This window comes from Danio rerio, chromosome 15 (assembly GCF_052040795.2).
Source record: "Danio rerio strain M-AB ecotype USA chromosome 15, GRCz13ab, whole genome shotgun sequence".
NCBI classification, from domain to species: Eukaryota; Metazoa; Chordata; class Actinopteri; order Cypriniformes; family Danionidae; genus Danio; species Danio rerio.
In genome coordinates, this window is record NC_141035.1 from 37,135,961 (window position 1) to 37,159,353 (window position 23,393).

The window sequence follows — 23,393 nt, forward strand, 5'->3', positions numbered from 1 at the left end:
AAATTACTTAATTGAAATTAAATATAATGTGTTGCATTTCTTCAATTTATCAACTTGACTTGTGCTGAAGTCTTAAATTGCTGAAGTATTTTGATACAGATGACATTAGTACAATGCAAATACTGACTAAAATAATATAACTGAGTATTTTTACAAAGAAATATCACTGCAATGTTACTTTAGAATTTCATATTTAGTATTTTACTTTTTATGAAGTTTCTCTTTAATTGTAAAGTAATTTCTGACTGAAAGTAGTTTCTACAACAATTTTGCTTTCAGTCTATACTATATATTTTTTTCAAAGCTGTAAAAAACACAGATTACTGGTGTACTTTTCCAAGTACATTATCTCTTTTGTTAGTTTTCAGAAATATATGGTTTAGTGTTTTAGCTATTAGAGTTACATCAAATTACAAATATGCTAAAACAATGCATCTTGTGAGCTGATGTTAAAAGGGTTTGATGCTGCGCTCCTCTTCTGTGCTGGGATGTAAATGTCTTAAATTAGCCCTATCTGTTAAAGTGTTCTTGCACCATCTTGTCTGGCAACAGCTGCATTTGTTGGCTGTTTAGTTCCGAGAGTTCATATGCATAATTACGGAAGACATTGTTTTTCATTTGCATAATCTGCAAAGTAATTATGAGCCCGACTTGCTTTGTAATCTCTATTGGTTTTCGGGTTGTTTTCAAAAGGAATTTGTGTTTTCATATAAAATGTGATAAGAAAAATATCACTTGATCCCACTGAGATTTGCACTTCTCTTTAATCCAAACAAACAAATACATTTGTCAACGCATTGAAAATGTAATTTCATTGACACAATACTGAATATACGGCAGCTGAATGATTAATGAGACAGAGATCTATCTATCTATCTATCTATCTATCTATCTATCTATCTATCTATCTATCTATCTATCTATCTATCTATCTATCTATCTATCTATCTATCTATCTATCTATCTATCTATCTATCTATCTATCTATCTATCTATCTATCCATCTCTCCATCTATCCATCTCTCCATCTATCCATCTATCCATCTATCTATCTATCTATCTATCTATCTATCTATCTATCTATCTATCTATCTATCTATCTATCTATCTATCTATCTCTCCATCTATCTCTCCATCTATCTATCCATCTCTCCATCTATCTCTCTATCTCTCTATCTATCCATCTATCTATCTATCTATCTATCTATCTATCTATCTATCTATCTATCTATCTATCTATCTATCTATCTATCTATCTATCTATCTATCTATCTATCTATCTATCTATCTATCTATCTATCTATCTATCTATCTATCTATCTATCTATCTATCTCTCACATGTCATTCTATAATGGATCATAATATTTCATAAATCAATCCTTTAAGCCATCAATTCCCTCAATAACAAGTTGACATTGACTAACATTTGTCCAAGCATGTCCCCCTCAATACAATTTCCCCTTCTTTAAAAAAAAAATGCGTACAAATCGAAAATAAAACAGAGTCGTCAAACCTCCAAATGCCAATTACCGTATTTCCCTTGACATTTGTGGATAATGGCTGACATGCGGTCGGCGTAATAAGCATCATTAGATTCAGACGGCTCAAGGTGCATCAACACACGTCGTGTTTGATCTGCGTTCGTGAAGACAAGACTCCTGTAACGTCCACCACATCTTTCATTGTCAATTGACTAGATTTGGCGATGAGGGATGGCACTGTTAATGTAGTAGATGCTCTTGGCATTTCAAAAAGCACTCAGCCCTCTTGATTAGCTCATTTAGTCTTATTACTTAGTGACCTTATTCACTTTTTATTTATAAACTCAACTCACTGTCATCATACAGTGTATTAGGGTTAATGGACAAGTCTTAAACACTGGATAGATGTGTTTATATGTATATGAGTACCTTATATTAGACTCACACTGTCATGTGATGCGAATTCACAGTTCATTTATTTAAGCTTTAACTTTTAAATGTAGTATGAATGAAGGTCTATGGGGGAAAAAGTGCACCACTCTCTGAGTTTGTCCATCAACTTCTCCTGCTGAAAAACCCGAAAATGTGAAAAGGGTCCATTTGAAGTTGTAAAAAAGGAAATAAATTGCAACATATTAAAGAATATTGCAATATATTTCAAATTGCAATAATACTGTTTTGTCTCTACAGTGTTAATGTATTTGAGACTCACCACACCGATAGAGAAGTAATTGTTGATTATGCTGTACGGGACGGGATCTCCACCTTCATCTCGGTCTACAGGAGTGATGTTGATCTTCCACCGGTCCAGCATCACCTCACTGCTGTCCTGGACGTCCTTCAGAATCTGCAGGAGACTTTCTCCATCATAGCCTGAAACACAAAGGTCAGATGACTTTTTGATGTGTATCAGTGCTCCATTAAGCTCCAGACAAGAAGAGAAGACGAATAGACAACAGACAATGGTAAAAAGTCATAAAGAGCCATTCACACCTACATTTTACATCTGTAAAGGTATAGTTCACCTTTGAATGACTCTAGAGTGATTCCAAATGTTTATTCTGTTCACTAAAGACGAAGTTCTGAGGAAATATCAACACAGAAAATATTTTGAGGAAAGTTGAAAGCCTGCAGCCACTTACTTCCATATAGGAAAAACAAATGTTATGGAAGTCAATGGTTACAAAATATCCAGCTTTTGTCAAAGTATCTTCTTTTGTGTTCAACAGAAGAAAGTCATGTAAACAGGTTTTAAATATGGGTAGTAAATGATGACAGAAATTTCAGTTTTGAATGAACTATCCATTTAAATACTGCATACTTTTGTTATACAGACTACATTACTACATATCCAAACTACATTGAAGCTAGCTAGTCATAATCACACAACATATTTCAAATCGTAGGACCAATCTGAAGTGACATGCCCCATTATTGCTGTTGCTCAAGCTCTATTTTCATTTAAAATTACATTTTCATTTTGCTTCAGCTACTGCGCAAGATTGACACCAAACCAGACTCCTTTATGGCTTTTTCAATGGTGACAAAAGGACATTAATTTGATTGCCATCTATGCTTATGTTAGAGTGTTTTTCATTTTCCCAAGGTTTCCATATTCCTAGACCAGGCCGTATCCTGAGTATATGCTGTGGTGATCGTGGAGAGCATATGACTGATTCCTGAAAGACTCTATAGTGGCAGATGAGTATCCACATTGATCACATGGGCCAGTATGATCACCTGTCGGTGACCTACTCACACCTGCAGCTTCTATACGATGGATGTCCACCAATCTCCAGCCACTAGCGCCAAGACTGCAGCTCTGCACAGGAAGTCTGGCTAGAGGAAAATTGGTTGCGCCCAACTGAGCCTGGTTTCTTTCTTTTCTTTGGCGAAGTTTTGTTCCTCGCCACTGACTTGCTTGGTTTTGGTATTTGTGGAGCTGCGCATCATTGGATTTGCTCTTCAGTGTTTGGACTTTCAGCAGTCAAAATTAGACCAAACTGAACTGAACTTCAACTGTGAAATCTAGACTGACACCGTTTCAATGTACCACAACTTCTACGTTAAGCAGCTTTGACACAATCTAAATTGTAAGAGTGCTATAGAAATAAAAATCAACTGAATTGACATGGTTATAAATATTGGAAGAACAGGGACAAAACCTGGAGCAAGGTCTGGAGTATGACAATGAAAATACACGATATGTCAAAATCCAGTCAAAATCAACACAGGTACAAAGTAGACGCCAAAAGACAGGACTTGCCATAATAAACAAAGCAAATCTATACAAACCCCTCCCCCAGCGGACCGCATGGCTATAAAGATGACCATTGGCTGTTTTGACTGGAAGGCGGGATTTTTTTTTTCAGTCGCCAGACGCAGGCAGCTTTTTTTATGATTTTCATCTAAATTTGATGGCCTTCAGAATATGTTTTGTTAAATATGATTAAGCAAACAATATATCACCATAAGCAGCATAGGCTCTACTTTTAAACAAAAAAGCATTTTATCCTGTTTTCATGTGTTCATGTTTTATCCCCATTTAAATGCATTTAAGTTAAGATAAACAGATAAAACTGCAAAACTGCATGAGTTCATTAACCCCCTCTTCATTTTAACTCTTCTCGGATTATCTGTATTTCACACACGGAAGACCCAGAAGTCCCGTAAATCATTCAAATTAGGGCTACTCATATCAAAATAAACCTAAAACATGCACTGTCATAAAAAGTCAGCAATGGTGTGAATCATTCTCTCAATTGACGAGATGTTTCATCAATGGCAGAAACAGAGTTAATATGTAGCAGCAAATCTTGTGAAATTAAATAATATTACATTGGTAGACTGATTAATTTGGAGTGAAAATCTCTAAACATCACATTAAAGTCGTAAAATGGCTTAAATTACCTCCACCCCAGTGCAGACACCTTGCGAGGTCATTTCCTGTGCCGAGAGGAAGTACACACACGGGAGGATTCTGTTCAAAGTTGGCTTTGTCTAAGAAATAGAAAAGCACTTCATTGAATGAGAGGGAAAATGCTAGAGGACAGCAGAGTGTCTTATAATATTCCACAGTTCTACAGCTTCTATAACTGTTTTGTAATGTCACAGAACATTTTTGACATGCATCTTTGATCAGGAAAATAATATATGTATTATAAATAAAAGGAGGGATTTATGGAAATACAACTGTACCACATATTTACAAAAAAAAATTATTCCTTTGGAAAGAATGTCTGATGTTTTGGTTTTAGAACAACTTTGATTAAAGGTTTTGATTCACTTCATATTTGTTTATGCATATGTGTCTGTATATACGTGTATGTATGTATATGTGTATGTGTGCGTACAGCAGGGAAATAAGTATTGAACCTGTCATGTTTGTTTTTCCTCGGAATAAAATTTGTAAGGAAGCTGTTGACATGGAATTGAACCAGATTTTGGTAAAAACTCAAACAATACAAACATAAAAATAAAACTAAACACAAAATCTGAAAAAATGAGTTACGTGTAATAACAATGAAATGACACAAGGATAAAGTACAGAACTACTGAAATACGTTTAATACTTCAAATAAAATACTTTTATTTGGTGGTGGCAGCTTAAAGACGCCTCTCATTCAGAGTGTAAAAATCTTGATGATTCTGTGGGTCTTGTCTATCAAATCTGATCTTTAGTTTGTATTTTCTATTGGATTAAAGTTGACGACGACAAAGGGCAGAAGGTTGCCTAATAATACTGAGAAATTTTAGCAGCTGTCTGATCATTCACTGCCTTTATACACCTCCCTTTCTTCATGTGTTCAATACTTTTTTCCATGCATCATTTCATTTTACAAAGCATAACTTAATCTGTGAACTAATTAGATTAGTTTTCTGTGCATATATGGATTTATTTGGTTGTCATTAACATCTGGTGAAAATTTTAATTCAATGGCACCTTAGAAACATGTTTTCTAAGAAAAGTAGTGACATGTTCAATACCTATTTTCCCCGCTGTATGTGTATGTATACAGTGTGCATATGTGCATGTGTATGTGTGTGGTTGGCAGTGTGTGTATACAGTATATACATATATGTATATACTAGTGTGTTTATATAATAAAATAAAAGTCTACAATGTTTTTTTTTTCTAATACACTCCTATGAAAGCATCCAGTCTATTACTCTGCCTTTGTTTTGATTGATAAAAATGGAGGCAATTTTTGACACAAATAAAAGATTAAATGAGGATGCAGTCATCTAAAAAAACATCACCCGCAGAGACTATTCTTCAGATGATATAAGTAATATGCCATTTCTTGAAAAAAGATAATCATCCTATTTGCCCTGAAAACACAGGTACGAATGTAATAGCTTTAGTTCTGTGGAAAAAAATAAAATAAGTATTTGACTATTTCAGCAAATATTACAAAATCATTTCTGTATGAAAGAACCTCTGAAACAACAACATAAGCTGCATTTGTTTTGCAGTATTTCCTCTAGATGTCTTTATGTTTTGAAGTTTACTTTAGCTCGATGCTTTTATTAAATCTATAATGAAAAACTTCCTGGATTTAATTTACTATGACAGCAGTACAGACTCCAGCTTTTAATTGCTCTAATAAAAAAAAAAAACTCAGACAAGAGGCCAAAACAAACAAACAATGTAAGTCCTACAACCACAAAGACAAAAAAGGCAACTTGCCGGGTGCCTCACTGTCCCCCCACCGGTGATAATATACAGCCATATCGCACTGCTACGAGTGTGATATTGCGTTTATACAACAGTTTGACTGCATATTTGTGTGTATATATGAATGAAAATCAAACATGAAGAGTCGCAACAACCCTTTTGTATGAGGAACTACTTTCTTCCACCATTTATTCACATCTGCAGCTGACCATCAGAACAGCAGAAACCATTGCTACTTCACACACGTCACTAGAACTAGTATCTCTAGGATTCTCCTGCATAAGGTGGAGAATTGTAATGTCTATGTGATGACAAAACAGATGATTTTGCTCACATGTCAAGGTTATAGAACTAATTGGCATGTGATCTCTCAGTATTTCTCCCGATTTCACAAAAAATAACCCAGAAAAAGCCAAAGCAAAGCAAACAAATGCAAATAAAATAAAATAAAATGCAAAAGAGAGAGGTAGACTTAAAATGTAGATCTATGCATATTTTATATATTATCACCTGTTAATATTTAATACTTTATTAAATATTTTATATTTTATCACCTTTGATTGTATTGTAAAGAGTATTAAGAGGAATTATGCCTCGGACTGGAAATATACGTTTGTTTGGTTCGTGAGTTGTGTTGAATGTGTTGAAGTTAAAGCTTACTTGCTTTGTTTTTAGTTTTTTCCCCTTTATTAATATATTGATTTGGTCGATTGATTGTTTGATTTTGCCGGGGCATTGTATGGCGAAGGGGTGTCACAAATTAAGCCATTAAATTTGATGTCATGACTATAAAGGTTTTATGGCAGTCTTATGAACACCTCTTTTTGTAAAGTGTTATCACTAACTCTAACATACAAATTATTTATTATTACAAGCAGACTTAGCAAATCCCATTAAATGGCAAAACCAGATAGCCAATCACATGAGGATGTCTGAATAAGAATAACAAAAGCCTACATTTCGACAGCTGACAGACATCTTTATATTAGCATCACATGACTAGCCGAGCTCATGTGTTCAACTTTACCAGATGACTGTGACTGTAAATGCATAGTCAAATCAAACTCTATATCTATCTGCTCCACCAGCGGAGAAACATCAATACATTGGCTACACTTGGCCTAGATGCTAGTGCTTGAAACGCTGTAATCAATAGTCTCAAAGCAAACCGGCTGACAAGGTCACCAATGCTGTGAGGAGAGCAGAGCTCAATCTGTGCTTTAAAAAAAGAAAATCGTACAAAAAAAAAAAAAAAAAGAAAATGGAAAGAATATAATCAGAGGCCTAACAGGACAGGAGTGTGGAGTAAAAACTGAACCAGCCGATACTCACTGATGCTGAATTAGGAATTATGATTTTTTAAATGTTTAAATTTAGATTTTTTTTAATCCTTTGTTTTAAACCACTAATTTTAAATCTAAAAACATTTCACTGATTTTGTTTCATATTAAGCATTTAAAAATATATATTTTCAACAGTTTTGGGAAAGTTTTGGAAAGTCATAAAATGTAAAAGTCAAATTTCTTCTATAAAAAATGATCAAAATCATCATTTAAAAATAAAATTATAGTATAATTGGGTCTGAAATAGTATCTATATTGATTATATTAAATATATTGTTTCTCCTTGCTGTTTTTTATTTTATTTTTTATTTTGACTCTTTAATTGTCCCCCGCCAAGAAAAAAACATTTTTGGATTGCATGTCTTACTGTAACTCCTAAAGTCTCAAGTTATCACATTTAATGCTTTTTTTTTAACACAACCTATAATTTTTAAAATATCAAAGGTTGGTATGTCAGTTTATGGCAAAAGTACGGGAATTAATACATAAACTATGAAAATGAGAAAATATGAAGTGTAAGACCAATTTATTCAAAAACGTATTCAAAATAAAACATTTTATTTATCACTCATCTTTAGTTTTTGAAGAATGCCATAAAATGTTTCATATTTTTACAAAAAAAAAAACAAAATCAAGTTTAGTAATGCAACAGGATTATGTTTGTTAGATTTTTTTGTAAACCAACAATGCTGTGTGTAAACCAATGGTTCCCAAAGGGGGGATTGGGACTATGCATGCATAAGATTTTGAAGGCCCGTGCACACCAGTGCGCTTTTTGCCCGCGATTTTTGTTGACGTTTAACGCCTCATGACTAAATAAAGGGCGCCAATGTGATCGTGCACACCAACGAGCAAAACGGCAGGCGTAAAATCGTCAGATTGGCACTTTTGTTCACGTGCACGGAGCTGCTGAAGTTACAGTAAACAGCACTTGGAGGCACTTAAGAGCAAAACTGTCAATGTGAGCGCACAAGAGCGCCTGTAGGATTTTTTTCAAAGGTACGCACATATCCAGCACCACCCTACCCCATCATCCCTTATTTTTATTTCAATCCAAAAAGCACTGATGCTTGCTGTCAAATGTTACATTATTTAAGGGTATTGCCGCGAGTGAGACCGAGAAAATGAAAGCACATTATTGTTACATAATAATTTATTTTGTAATACTGTACATAATATAATTTATTTATCTACTAGACAAACATGAATAACGAATAACATCTGAGGGGAAGTGCTTAAAAACCGGTCTCAAACTCTTTTGGAAGAGTGAAAAAACTCAGAAACTCGCGAGAATGGAGATGTCTGCTTATTTGTGCCAGTCTGTGAGATAAAATTGTTAAAAACACTTTGAATGGTATAGCGCAGGGGTCACCAACCCTGTTCCTGGAGAGCTACCTTCCTGCAGAATTCAGTCCCAACCCTGATCAAACACACCTGAACCAATTAATAGTACCTAAAGCAGCACTTAATAATTACAAACAGATGTGTTTGGTCAGGGTTGCAACTGAATCATCAATATGAATTATGTAAAAAAACAAATAAATAAATAAATAAGTGACATTAATTTGCGCCTTCTCATGGCAGGTAGGTACGCACAGTGCGTACACCCGTACGCCTGCAGGCGCCACTGCGAGCGCACATTGAAGAAGATGCCCAGAGGCGATATATGAACGTGGAGCTGCTTATCTACATGTCAAATGATTCTCATTAAATTATAAGTAGACTGATAGGATGGTGAAAAGGTTAGTGTAAGTTGACCTGTAGTTTCTTATAGTCAGTTAAATGTCAGTTGAAGGAGCAGTTTCAGCAGATATTAAGCAGACAGTCTAGTGATACTCAAATGGACCATCAAAATAAAGTGTTATCATCTCTGCTGTCATTATGATCAGTTGAATACATCTTTGTGAAATAAATGCATCCATTTTAATAACATGTTAGCAAAAAAAAAATTATATTGCAATAAATTCTATACAACATAATATACTTAAAAATACTTTAAGTATACTTAAAAAATAATAAATAAATAAATAAATACATATATATATATATATACACACACAAACATATTTATTTATTTATTTATTTACTAACCTTACATTTTTCAGTGGAAACAAAAGAATTAAGTTGAAAGTTAAATTAAAATGGTGAACACATGAAAATCTGCAAATTTATATAATTAGTTTAATAATTTAGTTTAGTTTAATTTTTTAGTTCCTTTTGTTAGTTCCTAAGACTAGTTAAAGAATAAAATGAATACATTGAAAAACACTAAATAAAATCACTAATTAATTTAAATAAAACATCATTGTGAATCAGACCAATCAGTCCAAATTTACAAAATAAAAAAATCTGAATCAAAATGAAACAGAATCACAGCCCCAATTAATCTCCAAGCCAACATCCCACAAAAACATTCTGCATTCTTTATTATTCCCTCTTTAAAATTCCATTTTGAAAATACAGCATCACTAAACACTGTCACAACCCTTACGGCTGTGCACTTAACTCAGAAGTGACCACGCAGCAGGCATACTAATAACAAATCCAGTTTGAATGGGAGAGAGAATTTTGACTGACACCAGCGATGGTATGCGTGAGCACAGCTAACACTGACACCAATCTACTATTACCAGCTGACTGTCAGCACTGGAGACTCTGTGAGAGCAGATCTAACCCTTTAATAATGCTTACATTTACAGCTGAGACTCACTGAGAGATCGGCATGCATGAATTAGTGTGTATTATTATCAAGCAGCGTCTGCATATACAATATGTTATTAACTTGGGGAGCTGTCGGGATTCTTTGGATTCTTATCTGGGAATGGGGGACAGCTATGTTTTGCTGAAAGCATACTGTACACAGATAATGCTGTGTTTGAAGTGTGTGTGTGGTGAAGGGCCACTCACCCAGGCATTGGGCCGCTTTTAGCCAGGTTGTAGACTTGACGAGGGTTTAGGAGGTACTGGAACTTGCGGAAGATCCTAGACGGAGTTCAAAACAAGGTTGTTTACATAAAAAAAACCCATAAATGAATAAGCCTTAAGCTATTGGTCAAAAAAACATTTTCATTAGCTCAAACAAAATGTTAAAAATCACAATAAAACAATGACAATCACAGAAAAGTGAACTCAAAATAACAATTAGCAAAAAATAATAATTGTCAATTCTCATTATGTGGCAAAATATTTAGTTTATAGAAGTACCTGTAGATGGCGCTTTTACAGACTAAAACCTCATTCACACAATGAGCGACACGCATCGGCAAAGTGACTGTTCATTTTGACAGAGAGCGAGCACCATCTATGCGAGCGTCAGCCTCTGTTGGGGACCAGGTGGATGTGTTAAGCGATGCGACAAAGTTGAGAATCCTCAAATTTTATGCAAATGAAGAGCAACTTTCTTCTTTATTATTAAGAAGTGTGTCTTAATTCATCATAATTTTGACTTTTATTCATTTAACTTGCATTTGTGTGGTTTGGGATTCAGTGTTTTAAGGGATGTCTAGATCTGATCACGTTTCAGACTTGATCGGAATCAGATGTTACCTACCGATCAGGACACGAATATATATATATATACAGAGAAGATATTTTTTCAAGACATTTCTAAACATAATAGTTTCAATAACTTATTTTTAATAATTGATTTATTTTATCATTGCTGTGATGACAGTACATAATATTTGACTAGATATTTTTCAAGACACTTCTATACAGCTTAAAGTGACATTTAATGGCTTAACTAGGTTAATTAGGTTAACTAGGCAGGTTAGGGTAATTAGGCAAGTTATTGTAAAACGATGGTTTGTTCTGTAGACTATTGAAAAAAAATATAGCTTAAAGGGGCTAATGATTTTGACCTTAAAATGGTTTTAAAATGTAAAAAAATAAATAAATATTCTAGTTGAAATGAAACAAAAAAGTCTTTCTACAGAAAAAAAAACTATTATTAGACACACTGTAAAAATTTCCTTGCTCTGTTAAACATCATTTAGGAAATATTTAAAATAGAAAAAAAAATTAAAAAGGGGGCTAACAATTCTGACTTCAACTATTGTCATTATTTTGTAACACATCTATGCAGTGGCACAGAGTTAGACCTCTTTCTTAACTTCACACAGAAACAGCAACGCATGGAATTGCCTGAAGGATATTCTAGGTTGAGGAGCTATTTGTTGTTATATTAATTTTTTTTCCCCAAAAGTGAAGAATGTATTACTTGACTGTTCAAGCTACCTCAGAAGCGCTCTGTTTGTTAACAGAGTTGTTGAATGTTAAAATAAAGTGAATTAAATAAAAAATAATGAACATCCTGGATCTGTTTCTTCGCTCTTCTTTACTCTTTTTATATATTATAGAAGTATCAGATCAGGTTTCGGTATCGGTAGATACTAAAAATTAAATGACTCGGACTTGGACTCGAGGGCAAAAAAAATCGGAACATTACATATTTTTTATACTAAAAGGTGTAAGCTATACGCAAACACTAAATCTTGCTTTTGTTACACTAGACATGTTCTGTTAACTTTGTTAAAATAGAAAAAATAGAATTGCTAATACTGAAAACTAAAAATATATGAATTAAATTGAAATGTGTTTTTACAAAATAAAAGCTAGACTAAAACTTACAAAATCATTAAAAAAAAACTAACTAAAAATAAACAAATCTAGAGCAATCAAAATATCTAAATAAATCTAATTAAAATGTAAAACTGTAGATTTAGACATTTTAACTGATTTGATAGATCCACGTTGTAAATGTCAAATTTTCTTTTTTTTTTTTCTCTTAAAAAAGATGGTTTAAAGTTATAATACAAATATAAATACATCGGCTCCAATAATACCATAAACGTTCCATCCAAATGGTGAATTTATAGCAACCACATTTGCTAGTTGTTAGTATTCTTTTTTTTTTTTACAGTAAATGTTGGATACATTTCTAAAAGTATCTGTTCATCCCCTGATAACCTTAACATTATAAGAAAAATAATAATTTTTTGGGATAAGAAAAAAAAAACACAAACACAGATCTCACCTTTCACCTTGTTTGCCTCCACTTTTAGGGTTGACGAAAACCAACAGAGGATGAGTTCCTTCTAATGGTGTAATCTATAGATTAAAATAAAAAATAGTATTACATTGAAACATGTACAGCTTTCAATAGGAACTTATTATGCCCATTTTCATAAGATGTCAAATTAATTTCTGGTGTCCCCAGAAAGTGCCTGTGAAGTTCTAGCTAAAAATACAAAAAATAAAATATAAAATAAATAAATAAATAAATAAATAAAAAGATTTTAAAAATAAAATAAAATAAATAGGAATCAAAGTTTAGAGAAAAAAATATCTAAAAGCACCTCTTTTGGGGGGACATTTTGTGAAAATTAAATGTGCTTTTAGGGCACATACATTGTGAATCTCAAGCTGTTACAATAATTAAACAGAGATGACGACTGCTACAGCCGTATGATAAGTGTAAACTAAAAAAAGATATTTACAAATGCTTTTATCTTATTTTAATCAGTTGATCAGGTTTCAACTTGATTTTTTAAGTTATGCAAATTTTAACTTGATGTTTTAAGTCATTTAAATTGATAAGTTGAAAAAAAAAAACTTGGGGGAAAAAAGGCTTTTAAATATGCAGCACCTTTGGTATGGAATAACCTTCAAACAAGTGTGCAGTTTAAAGAGTTGGTTTCACTACATGCTTTAAAAAAAGATTTTAAATGATTCAGAGTTTAAAACATTAGCCTGTAAATGTTCTGAATAGTTTTTAACTGTCATTGCATGGATAAATTATGTTTTCTGTCATTTTATTTTATCTTTTTATGTTGGTTTGTTTGTTAAACCCATGTGAACTGTATACTGCCTAATCTTGGCCAGGACGCTCTTGTAAAAGATTTTTTAATCTCAATGAGGTTTTCCTAGTAAAATAAAGGTTATCATAATAATAATAATAATAATAATAATAATAATAATAATAATAATAATAATAATAATAATAATAATAATGATAATGATAATGATGAGGATGATGATGATGATGATGATGATGATAATAATAATAATAATTATTAATAATCATTTATTCATTCTTCACTTGTTCCAAACATGTGAGTTTCCTCTGTTGAACACAAAGGAAAATAAACTGAAAAAAAAATGTTAGGGAGAAAAAAAAGCCATGGACTTCCATTGTATTTTTTTCCCAACATTGTTCAGAATAACGTATTTATCTTCAACAGAACAGAACACAACTTCAAAGTGAGTAATTGGTGAGAATATTTTCATTTCTGGGTGAACTATCCCAACTATTATGTGAAGCAATGATAATAAACGGCATAAAAAGACCTCCGTTATACAACACTAAAGGTGCGAAATCTGAAAGTTTTCAACATGCTTGTAGAGTAAAACTTACCAAAACAAGGTTACTTGGTTGTCCTTTTTCACATTTTCCCACAGAAAAAGTCACATTTTCATGATATACCCTCTTTAAATGAGTTGCAATATTAGGAATAATTTTACCAGATTAAATAAATAGCTCTGTTTTGAAAAAAATAATAAGTTGATTGTGAAGATTTTGTAGGGATGCACATCTGCATAAAATATCATAAACAAAAGTATTGATACAGTAAAGCAAAGGGGTGTCTACAACTTAAATAAACAGTATTTTTTGTTTGTCTGGGAGTCTGACAGCTGCTAATAAATAAACACTAATGACGGGAGTCAAGAGAGAGGAAAATGACAACAGTCAGAGTATCTGCTGAGGTTATCATCCAAATGTTTGCACCTTGACACAGTGTTTTAGTCAGAACTACAGTTAATTAGATCTGAAAATGTTATTTTACCTGATTATTTTAATATAATCAAATAAATAAATTATTTAAAACATAGCTAATAAAAATAGCTTTGTCTAGAGAAATGTTATGTTGTAAGAAACATTCTCTCAGCAACATTGCATAGCATATATTTATCAGGTATGGTGCAGCCCTAATACATAAATACAATTTAGAGTTACAAAAATAATTATTTCTTGCATCTTGATGCTTTAAACATGGCTTAAAATGCTCACAGCCACATGCAAATGACAAATTGTTTAGTAAGTTTATGGTTAAACTTTGTAGTCACTACACAGATATAATCCAGACTCCAAATTGCAGATCCAACACGGTTCAGCTCAGTATCTCAAACTCAATTCATGAAGGGCCACAGCTCTGCACAGTTTTGCTCCAACCCTATCAAACAAAGCTGATCCAAATTATCGAGGTGTTCAAAATAGTCATGAACACCTTTATTAGTTGGATAAGCTGTGTGTTTGATTAGGGTTGGAGCAAAATTGTGCAGAGCTATGGCCCTCCAGGAATTGAGTTCAAGACCTATGGTATAGACCATTTTTAGAGATGTAAACAAAAACAATGATCCCAACATATTTCCTGGTGTATATTCTTAATTTCTCTCGATTGCGAGAATCTAAAAACAGTCACATATCGATAAATAATTATATGACAGCTGTTTTAACAAAGTTATGATTAAATTGCTTCTTGTTACAGTTATGAAATAGTTTGATAACAAGCAGGAATTGTTCATGGGCCAATGACATGACCACATTTAAATGGTCTATACCTTTTAATTACAAAAAGTCTCGTGTCATACTACTATCTACAAAAACCCACGTCATGAGGCGCATCTACTTCAGTAAACGGCTCCATATTTAGTCATTAATGACAGTCTTTTACCATGAGTCAGTTTTCAGGGTGATTGTGGGCTTTCGGAGCGGACGCCGCACGCACAAACTAATCCAGAGAGTGTGTGAACAGTCTTCCGGTGCATGGTGACACAGATGAAGCGCTTAAAACAGGACCCGTCGAAACAATCCCAGCAGGCCCAGGTGAATTAATGAGCCACCCGTCCTCCGTCGAGTGATCCATTACTTCCTCTAATTATAAATAATAATCCTGATTATTACACTGGTTAGCCGCCGCCAGCCAAGATGGATGACCCAGGACATGATTTGTCTTTTTTTTTTTCTGTCATTACTATGCTCAGACGACGGCCGGTCAGAGTGGGTCATCAGGCCTTACTGTTGAATTAAACTAGTTATGAGCTTATGGATGCAAACTCTTTGACTTGCATATATTTTTAACTACATTTAAAATAGCTGATTGTTACGTTTCGACCAGTCTAGGGTTGGCGGGAACAATAAAAAAAGTATAAATTAATTAATTAATTAAACTTAAATACTCAATTTAGGGTTTTTCCCTTCTCCTGTCCCAGCTCACAATGACCACAACCAGTTTATCAAGAAATAACAACCAGAAAGGTTTACCAGAAAGCTTAACATTACAATGAAATTGTTGAATATATGTATGTGTTTTGATTTAAGTAGTATGCTTTGTTATATCAAAGGCATATCAATTATATACTGTAATCAATGCATGGTTATCATATTAGTTATCACCACTATCCTGTACATGAGGAGGTATTCATAAACCTTTGATTTGCTTTCATTTTAGTTTAACTTTTGTATAAATTTCATACAGAAAGTCCTGTTTTGAAGATGTCTTCTTTAAACACTGTAAAAACTATGTAATACAGATAATACGTTGGAGTATAGTACTATATCTCTTCACTGTGTTTCCATCCATTGTGTGGCCAGTGAAATTGACATACCATAGTCTTGTTTTAAAAGGGTGATTTATGAAGAGGTTATTTAAATTCATATTATTGTTATTTTTGTTTTTCATAAAATTAGATTTTTTTCCAATTGAAATTTTCAATACTCAATTACAAAATATGATTCTGAAAACCAAAAACTCTTCAGAGACTACAGTGCACCTGCAGATCAACCGGCATTTAAAATAGCCAATGAAGTATTGTAGGTATTGTCACTGTTTGACTTATTTTTATGTTGTTTGTCTTATTTTCTTGGCGTCTAATCCATTCAAAACTACTATTATTTGTGCATTTTACTCATTTTCCCAAGATGGTTTTAATTCTTCTTTAACAATAAGTTATATTAACTTATTACTAATTTCAGATAAAACTGAGGTCTTGCTTATTGGACCCAAAAACCTAGAACACTGTCTTACCCTTAATGGATTCTTAGTTCAGTCCTTATCCTCAATTAAAAATTTGAGAGTGATTTTTGATAGCAACCTGTCATTTGAAGGCCCGATTTTAAGCATATGTAAAACTGGATTTTTTCATTTGAGAAACATTGCCAAACTTTAACGTGCTTTTAATGTCTGATGCGGAAATGCTAATTCATGCTTTTATGACCTCTCGATTAGATTATTGTAATACGTTACGAGGGGGTTGCCCTGCTGGCCTAATTAACAAACTTCGGCTAGTTCAAAATGCAGCTGATAGACTAATTTCTAGAACAAGGAAGTATGATCATAATACGCCAGTTCTTTCATCATTGCATTGGCTCCCTATTAAATATTGTATAAATTTAAAAAAAAATTATTGACTACCTACAAATTCCTGAACAGCTTAGCTCCCCATTATTTGACGAAGCTCCTGGTGTATTATAGCCCCTCATGTCCACTATGCACAATTAATTCTGGACAATTAATTATTCCCAGAATATTAAAATCAACTGTAGCCGGTAGATCTTTCTCATATCTGGCACCTGAACTCTGGAACAGTCTTCGGGAAGCAGACACACTCTGTCAGTTTAAAACTAGATTAAAGACACATCTCTTTGCATAAGCATACACATAAAACACAAATGCTGTTCAAATCCAAATCCTCTAAAGGACTGTTAGTCTGCATTATTTAGGGCTGGGAGCACTTCTCTAAAGACATTACAATTTGAATGGCATCTGCGCTTAGTCTTTTTTAAAATTATTCTCGAGGTTTCCATATTCCTGGACCAGGCCGTATCCTGAGCAGCTGCTGTGGTGGTTATGGAGGAGACGAGAGCATGAGACGGATCCCTGTAAGACCCCAGTGACAGACGAGTCCTCGCATTGATCCTCAAGGGACAGCCTGTACACCAACCGGTGACCTCTCCCACCTGCAGCTTCTCCACAATGGACCTACAGCATTCTTCAGCCTCGGGCGCCTAAACTGCAGCTCTACACAAGATGTTTGGCCATAGGAGAAATGGTCGTGCCTATCTGAACCTGTGTTTTCTCCCAAGGTTTTTTTTAATTCTTCTCTTTCGTCAATTGGTGAAGTTTTATCCTCGCCACTGTTGCCACCGGCTTGCATGGTTCAGGACTTGTGGAGCTGCGCATCGATAGATTTGCTCTTCAGTGTTTGAACTCTAAGCAGTGAATATTAAACCACATTGGACTGAACTAAATTGTACTTCAACACTGAAAACTGAACTGACATGGTTTCAATTTACTATAATCTTCTGTGACGGGTTTGACACAATCTACATTGTAAAAGCACTATACAAATAAAGGTTAATTGAATTGAATTAACTGGAAGAGCCTGTTTACCCCTTAATGAACACCAGTAAAGCATATTTAGATGTTTATCTTTTACATCTAAACTTCCTCTGCATTTTTACTTGCAGCACTGTGACTGAGAATGATTATGTGCTGTAGGCTCCATATTCCTGTTTTTGGACTTATATTTTATTCCATCTAATTTCTTAAGCAAAGACACTGATGCAGTGTACATACTGCTATTACATATTACTGGGTAAGGCATTGAATGATTATGTACATTGAATAAATTAACATTTATTTACAAGCAACTTTTACAAATCAGTGAAGTTAAAATGTCTTTTCAACATTGTTAGTTCTATGTAAATGTCTATTTTCATTTTTAAAAGTTCCCATATTCCATATGATCCTTAGTGAACATGCTATCACAAAAGAAGAATGCATGACAGTTAAAAATAAATGAGAAAAAAAAGATTTTAAAGCAAAATGTTCTAAAAGTCAGCCAGTCATTTGTTTCTGGTTTCAGGTTTCTGACAGCATCTGTCAATCTTACTAATGTTACTCCAGGGAAGAACAGTTTTATTTGAGTCTACAGGAATTGCACCTGTGTTTATTGACACCTTACTGTACTGTACGTGTCATCATTCACCTGTAGCCCCTGTCCATCCACTGACACTGAATTGGTCCTCTGTATTTTCGTTCGTCCTCCTGATTGGTTGGAGTCTTTCCTCAAAGTAGACTGTCTCTCCTAAACAAATGCATGCATTATTATTGTTAGAATATAAAAAATGTTAAGTTAAGAAAGCTGTTTAACAGAACAAGGAAATTTTCACAGTATGTTTAATAATTTTTTATCTTCTGGAGAAAGTCTTATTTGTTTTATTACGGCTACAATAAAAGCAGTTTTTAATATTTTAAAAACATGTTATGGTCAATACTATTTGCATCCTTAAGAACTTTTTTTTTTTGATAGTCTACAGAACAAACCACTGTTATACAACGACATGCCTAATTACCCTAATTGCCTAATTAAACAAATTAAATCTTTAATAAGAATACTAGTACAATATCGCGAAAAAATATCTAGAAAAATATTATTTACTGTAATCATGGCAAAGATAAAATAAATCTGTTATTAGAAATGAGTTATTAAAACTATTATGATTAGAAATGTGCTGAAAAAAATCTTCTCTCCGTTAAACAGAAATTGGGGGGAAAATATAAAATAACTGAAATTGAACAGGATCGTGTGAATAATACGGACTTAAACTGTATATAACAAAAGCAAACGGGATATTACCAGAACAACAGGGCATATTGTGTTTGGAGGAAGGATGTGATCTCTCAGCGACCCGCAGTCACATTCAGGTTTGACGTGTGAAGCGCACTTGTTGTGTAGCTGCAAGAACATGACAACTTTAAATCTTCAGCAAAAAAATTTAGTATTTATTTTTAAATAGGAATACTAAGTAATAAGCTCATAGTAATCTGCTATAAACATAAACTTAAATATACTAGAATGTAAATTGTGAATATCGCTAGGAAAAAGTTTTTTTTTTTTAATTGCATGCATTTACAGTAAATCCATCAGTACAGATATTTATTAATGAAGAAGAAAAGAAAACAAAAGTGTGTATACACGGCTGTGCAACTGTGGAAAACTTATCAGTGCACTGACATGTTATATTATATTATATTATATTATATTATATTATATTATATTATATTATATTATATTATATTATATTATATTATATTATATTATATTATATTAAATTATATTATATTATAGTATATTATATTATATTATATTATAGATTAAATATATAATAATAATTATTACTTATTCAATAACTGTATATGTTATATTATATTATTATTTAATAATTATTGATACAAAATTATAATAACATTTATTTTTATCAACATTATTATTATTATTATTATTATTATTATTATTATTATTATTATTATTATTGCAATTATTGTATATATTATATTAGAATGTACTGTATTATTGATGAAAAATAATATTAACTACAACAACTATTATCATTATGATTATTAATATTATCATTCATTCATTCAATTATTCATAAATACTATATTATATTATTTTATATTATATCATATTATTAGAATTGTATGGATTTATATCCATCAACATGGATAAAGCAATTAAATAATTTGTTCAAGAAGCATTGCAACCATTAATAATCTAAAAAAAGGAATACTTGAAAAGTAATTCCTAGAAGTGACTCCCAGTAATTTACGATTTACTACTATTTAAACCGAACAACTTAAAAATACTTGAACTTAAATGGTTTAAAAATACAATATTCCACAACTCAAACCATGAGCAAACTGTTTCATAACTGTGAAACTAACCAGTTTACTGTTGTAATACTAACATGTGAACTGTGTATTGACACAGTGTTCAAATTATTAGTACAGAGCGGCATAAAAACATATGAATTAATTACTGTATAAAGAAAAAATACGATAAATTCATACTAACTTAAATTGACTTAATATATATATATATATATATATATATATATATATATATATATATATATACTTAAATTTAAATCATTTACAAAATGCTGTGTAATTGTGTCAAAACTAATCATTTTAAGCTCATTACATTAATATTTGAATTTCTAACATTTAAATCAATCAATAATGACACGGCGTCCAAATTATCAATAAGAAGTTGCATACAAAATGACATTTGCTGTTTGATCAAACTACTTATTAAAAGTGAGCTAAAAGAACACAATTATTGAGTTTTTTTAAACAGCTTAATTGTTTTATGTTCAATCCACTTAAAATTGTAAACGCCATTAAGTTGGCTTCGATGGGAAGTCGATTTGCGTTGGGATGACATGAAGGGATTGTGTTGAACCCAGTGTGTTTTATAGTGTACACTCAAAAAATGATGTTTGCTCTTTGATCAAACTCCTTATGAAATAAATAAATAAGCTGAAAAAACACAATTCCTGAGCTTGTTGGGTGAGATAACTTACTGTAAATGTTTTATTTTTAATCAACCTAAATTTGTAAAAACAAATAAGTTAACTTAATTCCTTTATGTTGTCCCAATACAAGTCGATTGTGAGAAACCGTGCATTTATTTCACAGTGCAGAAACAAAGTAATATTTCTAAAACAAAGAAAACAAAGTGGCAAACTCACAGTAATCTGGCACCAGACACAATGAAGGCCTGTAAGTCCCTGGTAACACTTGATCGTCTTGTGACATTTATCGCATTTGCTTGGACAGTTTCCTTCCACCCAGAAATGATGCATAATCTATTCAGGAAAGGCTTTTTTTTAAATTAGTATGCAAGAAATGCTAATCAATGCACACATAAACAACCACACACACACACATCAATCGAGCATGTATGAGCTTTGATTTAAACTCATTCAGGTCTCTGTTTAAACCAGGTTAATCATGCAATTAGCAATGCTTAGAGAGAGAATTTGGTTGTAATTTCATTAGCTGCAAAAGAAGCCCTTGGTCGAAAGCCCCGTGAAGCATCTGTGATCCAAGCGTGCTGCTTTTTAAACACTACAATTGGACGCACCTCTGTGTTTTTCTTGGATTTGACGTATGTTTTGATGCAGGACGGGGGGGCTCGAGACACACATCTCTCATGGACCGTGTACTTGCAGACTAGAAAACAGACAATGAGGAATTCATAAAAAGAGTTGAGCAAAGAAATGTTTGAGTGTTTGTTAGTGGTTTCTAGTTTTACAATTTGTATATTTCGGCAACACTTACAATAAGGTTGTTGTATTTGTCAGTTGTTGTATTTACTAAAATGACTAAACAATGAGCAATACATTTGTTACAGTGTTTATTCATTTTTGTTAACATTAAAAAGTTATAAGGTGGCTCACTGTTAGTTCATGTTAATTTGCAGTGTTCTAAGGTTAACAGGCATGAATTTGGATTTTATTAAAGCATTACTAAATGTTGACCTAAGATTCATAAATGCTGTACAAGTATTTTTTATATTATTTATCATTAGTAAACACATAAATTAACTTTGACTAATGAAACCTTATTATCTAAAGTAAGACCTATGTGACTTACACCTACCGGCCACTTTATTAGGTACACCTTACTAGTACCACCTTTTGCCTTCAGAACTGCCTTAATCTTTCGCGGCATAGAGGGGTACTGGAACATTCCTCAGAGATTTTGGTCCATATTGATATGATTGATTGATTTGTCAGCTGCTCATCTATGATGGAAATCTCCCGTTCCATCATATCCCAAAGGTGCTCTATTGGATTGAGATCTGGTGACTGTGGAGGGCGTTTAAGTACAGTGAACTTATTGTCATGTTCAAGAAACCAGTCTGAAATGATTCATGCTTTAAGACATGACATGTTATCCTGCTGGAAGTAGCCATCAAAATATGGGTACACTGTGGTCATAAAGGGATGGAGATGGTCAGCAACAATGTTCATGTAGGCTGTGGCATTAACACAATGCTTAATTGGTACTAATGGGCCCAAAGTGTGCCAAGAAATTATCCCCCCACACCATTACAACACCAATACCAACTTCTAACCCTAACATTCGAATGTCGCAGCAGAAATTGAGACTCATCAGACCAGCCTGTCTGGCACCAACAACCATGCCACATTTAAAATCACCTAAATCACCTTTCTTCCCCATTCTGATGCTCGGTTTGAACTGCAGCAGATCGTCTTGACCATGTGTACATGCCTAAATTAATGCATTGAGTTGCTGATTAGAAATTTGCATTAGAAAGCAGTTGGACAGGTGTACCTAATAAAGTGGCCGGTGAGTGCATATAGTATAATTATTATTAGTGTTTAATTAGTGATTATTAATCAATTTATTTAAATTACTTTCATAAAATTATTCAAATAAATATGTATAAAATGTAATTATAGGTTGTCAATAATGTCAATATTTCTATGTTTAATATATTATACTGTTGTTGTTAATGTATATTAAAGTTAATATAATTACTTTTGGGATGAGTTACATTTTAATGTTTATGATTCTTTCATAAATAGTCAATAAATTGTCATATATTGTACATGTTTTACTTTTATAATCATCAAAAATTATATTTTATTTAATTGTTAATTATAAAAAGATTATTAAAATATTGAAATATAAAATAATTATTAGCTATATATCTCAAATTTGCAAGCAATCAAGTAAAGCTTTTATGATGTAATTATTTTTTGAATCTTAATGACATTTTAATTGTTACGCAATTTCAATAACTTGCTATGAACATATTTTATGTATATTAAATTTTGATTATGTAAACTTAATGATATTCATTCATTCATTCATTTTCTTGTCGGCTTAGTCCCTTTATTAATCCGGGGTCGCCACAGCGGAATGAACCGCCAACTTATCCAGCAAGTTTTTACGCAGCAGATGCCCTTCCAGCCGCAACCCATCTCTGGGAAACATCCACACACACATTCA

General features: G+C 32.7%; 1 protein-coding gene across 2 annotated transcripts in view; it reads right to left on the bottom strand.

The window, feature by feature from the left end:
- Positions 1-23,393, bottom strand: part of dgkb (diacylglycerol kinase, beta) — a 111,552-nt gene that overhangs the window by 70,489 nt on the left and 17,670 nt on the right. Inside the window, exons 7-14 of one of the 2 annotated variants that reach the window (XR_015509700.1) lie at positions 21,496-21,584; positions 21,101-21,217; positions 19,204-19,302; positions 18,553-18,651; positions 12,539-12,612; positions 10,411-10,485; positions 4,393-4,482; positions 2,195-2,355 (exon numbers count right to left, since the gene is read on the bottom strand). Coding sequence is in view for 1 of the 2 variants with exons in the window: in XM_087284470.1 (XP_087140596.1) it covers positions 2,195-2,355; positions 4,393-4,577; positions 10,411-10,485; positions 12,539-12,612; positions 18,553-18,651; positions 19,204-19,302; positions 21,101-21,217; positions 21,496-21,584 (899 nt within the window). In the remaining variant the exon portion in view is untranslated. Of the gene's footprint in view, positions 1-2,194; positions 2,356-4,392; positions 4,578-10,410; positions 10,486-12,538; positions 12,613-18,552; positions 18,652-19,203; positions 19,303-21,100; positions 21,218-21,495; positions 21,585-23,393 lie in introns of both variants that reach the window. The other variant, XM_087284470.1, reaches the window with a different exon arrangement.